At 40.1% G+C, this 10,428-nt stretch overlaps 1 protein-coding gene across 1 annotated transcript in view; it reads right to left on the minus strand.

Annotated features, from left to right (window-relative positions):
• LOC126293260 (transcription activator BRG1-like) overlaps nucleotides 1-9,969 on the minus strand; it is a 50,687-nt gene extending 40,718 nt beyond the window's left edge. The window contains exons 1-3 of the mRNA XM_049986376.1: nucleotides 9,860-9,969; nucleotides 5,192-5,318; nucleotides 4,580-4,768 (exon numbers count right to left, since the gene is read on the minus strand). Coding sequence (XP_049842333.1) covers nucleotides 4,580-4,768; nucleotides 5,192-5,318; nucleotides 9,860-9,969 — 426 coding nt within the window. The remainder of the gene's footprint in view (nucleotides 1-4,579; nucleotides 4,769-5,191; nucleotides 5,319-9,859) is intronic.
• Between the last annotated feature and the right edge of the window lie 459 nt (nucleotides 9,970-10,428).

Genomic DNA, 10,428 nt, shown 5'->3' on the forward strand with positions numbered 1-10,428 from the left:
AAAAGGAGAAAATATAAACATTAAAAATGAGATTGAAAGTGCAAAATGACAAAGCAGGAATGGTTAGCGAAGAAACACAAAGCTGTAAATGGCTATAGGAAAGATAGATGCCACATATAAATTACTTGAAAAAAATTCTGGACAAAAAGAGAAGCAGTATTAAGAACTGAGACTGCAAGCCAGTATCACCCAAAAAAGGTATGGCTGAAAGATGGATCAAATATAAAGAAGAACTTTACAGAGGAAATGAATTTGATGACAATGCTGCAGAAAGGAAAGAAAAGAGGAGGAGGAGGAGGAGGAGGAGGAAGAAGAAGAAGAGATAGACGAGAGATATGATATTGCGACACTGAAACACCTGAGTTGAAACAAGATACTCGAAGTAGAAGCCATTCAATCAAAATTATACAAATTCTTGGGAGAAAATACCATGACAAATTATTCCACCAATTATGCAAGAAATATGAGAGGGGAAATACCCTCACACTTCAAGAAGAGTGCAGTAACTCCATTTCCAAAGAATGCAAGTGCTGACAGGTCTGAATACTAACAAACTATTAGTTTAATAAGTCGTGATTGCAGGATGAAGAAAAATTTTAAAAAAATTGAAAATAAAAATACAAGAATTGAGATTTGTTCATGACACTGTAATTCTATCAAGGCCAGCAATAGATTTAAAAGCAGTTTTGTGGAATGGATAGTGCCTCGGAAACAGGTTACTGTATTTACCCGATTATAAGATGAGGTTTTTTCCCCAAATTCGTCATTCAAAAATGCAGAGTCATCTTATATTCACATATTAAACAACTGCTGCTGAGGTAAATATTTTTATGGTGCTTAAAAGATTAATACTGGGGTCATATTATATTTAGAGTTGAAGATTTGGCTATTGAGGTTTCATAAAAATTTATTTTTAAGAGTTCTGAATGATAGAGATTAGCATACAATACTTTCATTCAAATAGGCTGAAGATTTTTCAGTATGCTGAAGTGCTTTTGTTCGATCAACTGCTAAACATTTGATCTTCGATCAATTGCGTAACATTTAACTCGTGGTTCTAATGCAACAGATGGATATGTGAGAGATTATGAACTAGGCACTACAACAATCTAATGTTCTACTTAAAAAAATGATAATTTTGTGATACATAGGGGGAAATAGCATTAAATTCTATCAACTCACAAACTTTTGTTGTATTTGAATCAGTTTGCAATAGAAGTTTTCATATGTGTATGGATATCACATACATACATTTATGCTCCTTTTTAAGAAAAGGTAGCACTCAACACGAAAATCTTGTCCTTAAATGATTCTGAACCCAAGCCAGTATTTAATTTGGTTATAAGAAACTAATGATTTATGAAGTGCGTTGCAAATGAAAATTCAGTAGCTGATCACATATTAGAATACTTTGGGAAGACATTACCAGCTTTTAATCAGGTTTAGAATTGATGGTGACATCCAGACGAAATGAGAAAGTAAATTGATCAAGAATTGAATACCTAACAAATGAAACAAATCACATTAACTGACTGCAATTGTTATCAGAAGAATAAATTATAGTGGAAAGACCTGTTGTGGAGATAATACCAACAGACATCACCAGATCGTGGGACAAGCAAAACTTTGAGAGCTGGAATGAATCGTGTTTGGGATCTTTTATTTACGTGTTAGTCACTGTTGTTACATATGACCTGCACCCTAGAAGATACAGCCGTCTGTGTTTCACTGTTGCTTAAGCACTGCACTATGGAAGGGTTGGTGGGGCAACAGTGACAAAATCTTAGCTGAGAACTATAATGAGTGTGGGGTTGGGAGTTGTGAGTGGGCAGTAAATTCTGTCTTGCTGCCAACCATGGGAATCTACACTGTGTAGTTTAGGTTTTTATGAACATTTTACCATGTTTAAACTGCAGTTTGCCTGAATCCATTTGTACTCAGTATCAAATTGGGTTTAAAATTGGCCAAATACTCAACAATAGCATACATTTTTGCACAAGATGCTAAAAGTCTAGGCTGCATCCAGTCACATACTTACGTGTTTTGTGTAGCAATGGGGTAGACATTCAACGTTTGGTATGATACAAATGGCAGGGGGTATGTTAAGCTGCTGGTTCTACACAGGCAATGAGAGAGTGTCTGGGCAGAGAATATGTTTTTGTAGCAAAAGACATTGTAACATTCTCATAGTCTGCAGAGACGAAAAATCCACTATTCAGAAGAATATTAGATATAAGTCTCACAGCTGCCCTGATAACGATGATGATGATTAAAAATGGTGGTACCACAAATTACAGGCAAAGAAAAGACGCAATGAAGATAAAAATTAATGTAAGCAATTTCTTTTTGTTTATTTTCTTTCTCCTTGTATTATCAAAATGTAGACAACCAATAAATGGCAAAAGTTTAGAATAGGTGTAATGGTAACCTTTGGTGCATATTGCTCATGACAACAAAAGTCTGTAATTTTGATAAGTCAAAATATGTTAAAAAATCATTTTTTATCAAGGAGCCTTTTAAAAAAATGGGGCTTCATCTTATACTCGGGTAAATACGGTCTAAGATGAACTTCAATGAAAATGGGTGTTGGCTAATCGAATGCAGTCAAATTATGTTTGGTGATGCTGAGGGAATTATATTTGGAAATGAGACAGAGTGGTAGATGAGTTTTGTTATTTGAGCTCCAAAATAATTTAATAACGAAAAAATAGAGAGAATATAAAATGCAGACTGACAATAGAAAGAAAATAGTTTGTGAAGAGGAATTTGTTAACATCAAACATAAATTTGAGTGTAAGAAAATCTTCTATTTCTCTGGTGTGCAGCCTTGTGTGGAAGTGAAATGTAAATGATAAACAGTTGAGACAAGAAGAAAATAAAAGGTTATTTAATATGGTTCTATGGAAGAGTGCTGAGGATTAGGTAAATAATGAACAACTGCTGAACAAAATTGGGGAAAAGAGAAATTTGCAGCACAATCTGACTAAAAGGGACCAGTTCATAGGACACATCCTGATGTAGAAAGGAATTGTCAATTTGATATTAGAGAGAGAGAGAGAGAGAGAGAGAGAGAGAGAGAGAGAGAAGGGGGGGGGGGAGGGGGGTTGGACGGTGGTAAAAATTGTAGAGGGAAACCAAGGAATGAATACACAAAGCAAGATCAACTGGATGTAGGTTGCAGCAGTTATGCAGAAATGAAGTGGCCAGCATGGGATTGATTACCATGGAGAGCTGCATCAAACCAATCTTCGGATTGACTTTTGAAGTGACATCTCATGACAGTGATTGGAGCTACGGGCTGGTCAGCTAAAGAGGAGGCGGTATCTGGCAGGAAGAGCAGTACAGCAAACAACTGCCACAACTTCAGAGAGCACCAAAGCTTGGTCAAAATCTACACATCTTCTATACATATCATAAATTAAAGTCTTCCGCCATGTCTTTCAGTCTACATGTAAAGGCTAATCTCAGGAACTACAGTAGGGATCTTGGTATGATTTTCACTAATAGACTGATTCATTAGGAAGATTTGCATACATAATTTATTACCATTACGCCAGGCAAGCTGTCTGGCCATAGATACTTAAGTGTTAAGCTGGGGGCGTATCACTACTCTGAATACAAGATTTAGTATAAAACAGGATTCCCTTTAGAAATTATATGGTACTTTTAATGCCTTGTTTTTACATTGATATCTGTGTCAGTGAGCCTAATTCCTACTTTTTCATTAGGAATTAATACCAAAATTAAGAAAGTTAAGGGCTTCAGGTTTAACCTTTGTATGAATAGCTTATGTTCTCAACTTTTTAGAAAGGATAATATTATTATGAGCAGAGTGGCTTGTGTGGCCTCTGAAACTCAATTCAGTAAAATGCAAACTAGCTTAATATTAGCCGAGTTTTTTCCGCATATAAAAATTCCTATCTTAATATGTTTGAACACAGGTGATGTATTATACTGCTTGCAAGGCATACATTAGAAACTCACATGTTCTGGCTAACCAGTTGCAATGGTACCATGTAAGTAACATGGCACATGACAAGTACTACTACCAACATATTTACAAGCACTTGATAAGGAAACAAAGTATTAACTTGTAAAAAAAGGGGGTTGTTTGCACTGTAACTTTGGAAAAATAAATAAGAAAGTACTTCTTACAGGCAGCATTAGCTGTGATTATCTGTAACTGCAAGTATGAAATCTTTTTACACAAAAATTTATAATCAACCAAAGCCTTTTTCTTTCCAGTTATAATAAGGAGGAAAAGTGTAATCTAGTTACCTCCCTTATTAAGTTTTTAGTAATTTCCTTTTCAATTAGATACAGTTGTATCTAATTCTTGATACGAAAATATTAAAATGTACTCAAGCAATTGAAATAGTAGTAGACCAAATGATTTGCAATAAGGTAAGTAACTTATTGATATTATATTAAGTAAATTATTATTATTATTATTATTATTATTATTATTATTATTATTATTATTATTATTTTTGAAACTGCTTTATAAACTGGAACCTAAGTTACTTAGCATTTTACAAATTATTTTCAACTGCTGCCTTCCAGTAATCTAAGAACCTACCTCATCATCATCCTTCACTAACCAATCAGGCAATTCAGCTTCTTCCACTAAACGAGATTTGCGATTTGGACCAAGTTTTGCCTCTTCTCGTCTGCGTTCCAGGTCCATGCGATGAAATAATGCTAGTTCATCAGCATTTCGAGCAATCATGTGGTTGACAGAATCATCATCTGGAACTTCATTTTCCTCCTACAAATTTTGAAATTTCAAAATAATATTACAGAGACTAGTTAACACATGACATTAACATACAACAAGAAATGTTTTTATCATACAATCACAATGCACTAAATATCTGTTGAAAATTCCTGAGTTTATTATTTTTAGAGCATTTACTTACACCAGCATAACAAACTTAACTATGGCAACAGGCACTGTACAAAAACCAGTGAAAATGGTTCTACGCATTTCATGTTGCATAAACTGCAAAGGCTGAGCTACAATGGGTCCTAGACAATTTTAGAATCTTCTACACTAAAACACATAAGATAGTACCACACTAAGCAATAGATACTTGTTAGTATTCTAGGATAAATTTAAAAAGGAAGTGACAATACTTCCTGAAGTCTCTGTCCTCAGCAACTAAATTAGTCACACACAATGAGTATATACCAAAAATCTCAATAATATTGTTACATAAGGATAAACCATTATCAAGCAAAATCTGAAGACTTCTCCCACATTCATCTCATTATCTACAGAAGTGGAAAGCAAGTCTACTAACAACCTGATACTAACACTGACATTCCAGAATACAAAATATTGTCAGTTAAAATGAGACACACTGCATTGAAAAATCACTTGCCAAGCATATAATAAGCTTAAATAACACTGGAATAGTTTATAGATTGTATTGAGGTTTTCCTAGCAGACAGAACTCAGTATGTTGTACTTAAAGGGGAGTTACTGTCGGGATGTGGAAGTAAATTTATAAGTACCCACGGGCAGTCTTATACGACATTTATTGTTCACAGTCTTTAAAATACAGAAAACAGTCCTTTGAATAATAACTAAAAATAGTAACCACACATTCCATAAAGATCTGTTTAAACAGCTGGGGATTCTAATTTCCTGTCTACCAGTCTGTTATGCACATCAAAAATAACAAAGGCCATTATTTCACAAACAGCAGTTCATGCAACAAGAGCCAGATTAATCTTACATTTACCAATAGTAAGAACACAAAACTGAATTATCTACAAGGATACTAAACTTTACAATAAAATGCCCAACGAGATCAAAGAGACAACTAAAAATAAAAAGTCAGTCACAACATACCTCTTAAATAATAAATACTACAAAAGTAAAACGTTATTTAGATAGCACAGAATAAATGGTGGTAAAAATTGCCTTTTTTCATAATAAGCAACTGTCATTCTATTGGAAATTGTTGCAGTTAATGATTCTTACTGTAAAATCCTATGTCCAGGATCTGTGATGGACAGTTCTAAACTCTTTCCATTTTCTCGATCTCAGTTTCTTATTCATTGAGGTGAGGTGCTGACTTACTTTTTCAGGTGGTCCAAGGGAACAACATGGAGAATTCAATACAATAGTGGAATTATGGGGCCAACAAAGTTTGTGTCGGGATAGGGGGTGTGGGGGTGTGGAGGAGAATGTGCTGAGACTGTACATGCAATGTAATGTAGTGTATGTTTTGGTGCGGTGTAGGCAGTGACTATACTTCATTCATCATAAGAATAAACCTGATGTAAACAATCACAAATGAGATGATTGCTCAGCAGCCATAGCTCTTGTACACTGGTGTTGTTCTACTCTTGGAAGTACGTCCAAGTTATGTATTAGATATCTTGTTACTATGTCAGTGTAAATGAAACTTTAAGACATTATAATGTATTAACAGCCATCAATGTTTTTCTTAATCATGGGAGCAGATGGACAGCGAGTAGAGCAGCAGATTAACAGAGGGCGGAGGAGCAGATTGACAGAGATGGGTGGGTATCAGGAGATGGACAGAAAGAGGGGAGAACAGGAGCTGGTCAGAGAGAGAGGGGAGAGAAGGAGACAGACACAGAGAGCGACACGAGAAGATGGACAGATAGAGTGGCACGAGGAAATGGACAGATAGAGTGGCACGAGGAAATGGACGGAGAGAGGAGCACGAGGAGATGGACAGGGCGCAGAGAGGGAGAGGGCGCAGAGAGGGGAGAGGGCGCAGAGAGGGGAGAGGGCGCAGAGAGGGGAGAGGGCGCAGAGAGGGGAGAGGGCGCAGAGAGGGGAGAGGGCGCAGAGAGGGGAGAGGGCGCAGAGAGGGGAGAGGGCGCAGAGAGGGGAGAGGGCGCAGAGAGGGGAGAGGAGAAGATGGACACAGAGAGGGGAGAGGAGGAAATGAACACAGAGAGGGGAGAGGAGGAAATAGACAGAGAGAGGGGTGGGAGGAAGTGCACACGGAGAGGGGAGAGGAGGAGATGGACACAGAGATGGGGGAGTAGGAGATGGACAGAGAGAAGGGCAGGACGAGACAGAGGGGGGAAGAGCAGGTTGGCAGAGAGAGGGGGGAAGAGCAGATTGGCAGAGAGAGGGAGGAAGAGCTGATTGGCAGAAGAGGGGGGGAAGAGCTGATTGGCAGAAGAGGGGGGGAAGAGCTGATTGGCAGAAGAGGGGGGGGAAGAGCTGATTGGCAGAAGAGGGGGGGAAGAGCTGATTGGCAGAAGAGGGGGGGAAGAGCTGATTGGCAGAAGAGGGGGGGAAGAGCTGATTGGCAGAAGAGGGGGGAAGAGCTGATTGGCAGAAGAGGGGGGGGGGAAGAGCTGATTGGCAGAAGAGGGGGGGGGGAAGAGCGTATTGGCAGAAGAGGGGGGGAGAGCGGATTGGCTGAAGAGGGGGGGAAGAGCGGATTGGCTGAAGAGGGGGGGGAAGAGCGGATTGGCAGAAGAGGGGGGCGGAAGAGCGGATTGGCAGAAGAGGGGGGCGGAAGAGCGGATTGGCAGAAGAGGGGGGCGGAAGAGCGGATTGGCAGAAGAGGGGGGCGGAAGAGCGGATTGGCAGAAGAGGGGGGCGGAAGAGCGGATTGGCAGAAGAGGGGGGCGGAAGAGCGGATTGGCAGAAGAGGGGGGCGGAAGAGCGGATTGGCAGAAGAGGGGGGCAGAAGAGCGGATTGGCAGAAGAGGGGGGCGGAAGAGCGGATTGGCAGAAGAGGGGGGCGGAAGAGCGGATTGGCAGAAGAGGGTGGGGAAGAGCGGATTGGCAGAAGAGGGGGGGAAGAGCGGATTGGCAGAAGAGGGGGGGAGAGCAGATTGGAAGAGATGGGGGAAGGAACAGATTGACAGAGAGAGGAAGAGATGAACAGAGAGAGGAGATGGAGGAGATGGTCGAGAGAGGGGATGGCGGAGATGGTCGAGAGAGGGGATGGCAGAGATGGCAGCGCGAGGGGATGGCGGAGATGGGCAGCGCGAGGGGATGGAGGAGATGGACAGAGAGAGGGAGGGGTGGAAGTGATGGACAGGGATACGGGGGTTGGATAGAGAGAGCAGGAAGGAGAGGTGGATATAGAGAAATTGGATCGGTAGAGGAAGAGAGAGTAGGAGGTGGATAGTGTGCGTGAGTGTAATAATGTGGAGAGAGAAGGGAGGATGAGGCGATGGACAGACACCATGGGGGAAGGAGGAGATAGGTGCAGAGTGGAGGAGGACAGATATAGGGGAGGGGGAAATGGGCAGAGGGTGGGGGGTGTAGGAGGTGGACAGAGAACTGGGGGTGGAGGAGGTGGACAGAGAACTGGAGGTGGAGGAAGTGGACATAGGGCGGGAAGGGGGGGGGGGGGGGGCAAGAGGAGATGAACAGAAAGGAGGGAGGAGAGGATGGACTGGCAGAAGGTTGGTTGGTTGGTTGGTTGGTTGGTTGTTTGGGGAAGGAGACCAGACAGTGTGGTCATCGGTCTCATAGGTATACGGAAGGATGTGGAAGGAAGTCTGCCGTGCCCTTTCAGAGGAACCATCCCGGCATTTGCCTGCAGTGATTTAGGGAAATCACAGAAAACATAAATCAGGATGGCCGGACGCAGGATTGAACCGTCGTCCTTCCGAATGCGAGTCCAGTGCCTTACCACTGCTCCACCTCGCTCAGTGACTGGCAGAAGATTGGAATAAATAAATACCCAGGCTACACCCGATTTCTCAGGTAGCTTATTGATAAAATAATATTACTGTTTGCAAGAAATAGTTAAATTTAAAGAATTTTATTTCTTTTTTTAAATTGGTTATGATATTATGTCTGATATTTTTTAAATGATCAACAGATATACAACTAACTAATAATATGCATAACTCATCTGTTGGATAATCTTGTAAACCCTGTGAAGCTGTTCATGGATGATTATACATAAATGGAATGCCACAAAGTCGGTCGAATGTAGTAAACCTTGGTGCACGGACTGGGAGCTGATCTTCAGCACAAACTAATGTAACAGCAAAAATGGGCACAAAGATCAGTTCTTGTTTAGTTAAAAGATTTGTTCTCACTCACTGCACAGTCATAACCATAACATACTCACAAGACTACATCCAAGGAGACTCAAAGTTGAATGACCACATAAAAGTAAAAGGCAGACGCTAAGCAGTGGGATTTATTGGAAGAATTTGAAGAAAATACAATTCACCCATGAAAGTAGTAGTTTACAAAACAATTGTTTCGCCAGTTTTTGAATACTGCTTGTCAGTCTGTTGTGAGAACGTCAACATATAGGATTATTAGAGGAGCTAGAGAGGTACAAAGATGAGCAGCTGCTTTGTCACAGGTTTGTTTATTAAGTGTGAAAACAACATGAAAAATCTAATCCACCGTCTGTTGCAAATACCAAAAGAGAGGCATTATGTGCCATGGAAAGGTTCACTGCTAATTTGGAGGCTGTACATTCTGAGAACAATCATGAAACATATTACTTTCTGCTACGTATATTCCACAAACACTTACAACAAAATCAGAGAAATTTGAAATCACTAACACTTATTCTTCCCACAGGCCGTTCAAGAACGGAAGAGAAAAGGGTAGCAAAGAACAGTGGTACCAGTAGAACCCTACGCCACACACCTTAATGTGGCTGACTGAGTATAGGTGTAGATTTCATGGTATTTGGTGGCACACACAAGGAAAATGTGATAAAATGTAGATTTAACATTTTGAATACAATCCACTCATAGTCCAGTAATTCTGAAATTTCTCTTGGCCTCTAAAACATCCAGGATGGGAAAATATCCCAGTTAATAGGTAATGACAATGACCATTAGTTGCTACCTTCCATAAATCTCTCATCTTTTTTACGAATCTTCTTTCCATCGATGGGTATAGTACTTGTAATTGAGGAAAAGACAAAACACTATGAGCAGAACACACTCTGAGGGATCACTGTCACATGGTACATGGTAGTTCATTCGCCTCTCACAGGTGATAGAATATGATTCTCATCTCAAGAGTTTCTCTTGCCATTCTAATCCTCTCATGGTGAACAATGTATAGAATCTTCAAATTATAAGCCCTTGATAAGGTATACAGTGTGTCTCTATGGCCAAGCTATGAGCCCACGACAATCCTACAGAATAGGAGCAGAGAGTGAGCTTCACTTTAGTTCCTTAAGGTGTGACACTTAAATAAAGTTTTCCTGCAATAGGAGGCAATGAAGCATCACTGGTGCATTAAAACTAAGTTCTGTGTCCCTTACCTGCAGTTTAGATAGACTAAAAAAAGGACATGCAGTATTAAAATCAACATTGACAGTTCTCTCTGAAGAGAGTTTACTAGACATTTGAGTTCATTCCTGCAGACTGTTAATATTCTGTTACAACTGACCAGTAAACCTCCGAATCTTTAAAGAATCAAACTCCCACGTATAA

This window comes from Schistocerca gregaria, chromosome 10, assembly GCF_023897955.1.
Source record: "Schistocerca gregaria isolate iqSchGreg1 chromosome 10, iqSchGreg1.2, whole genome shotgun sequence".
NCBI lineage: Eukaryota > Metazoa > Arthropoda > Insecta > Orthoptera > Acrididae > Schistocerca > Schistocerca gregaria.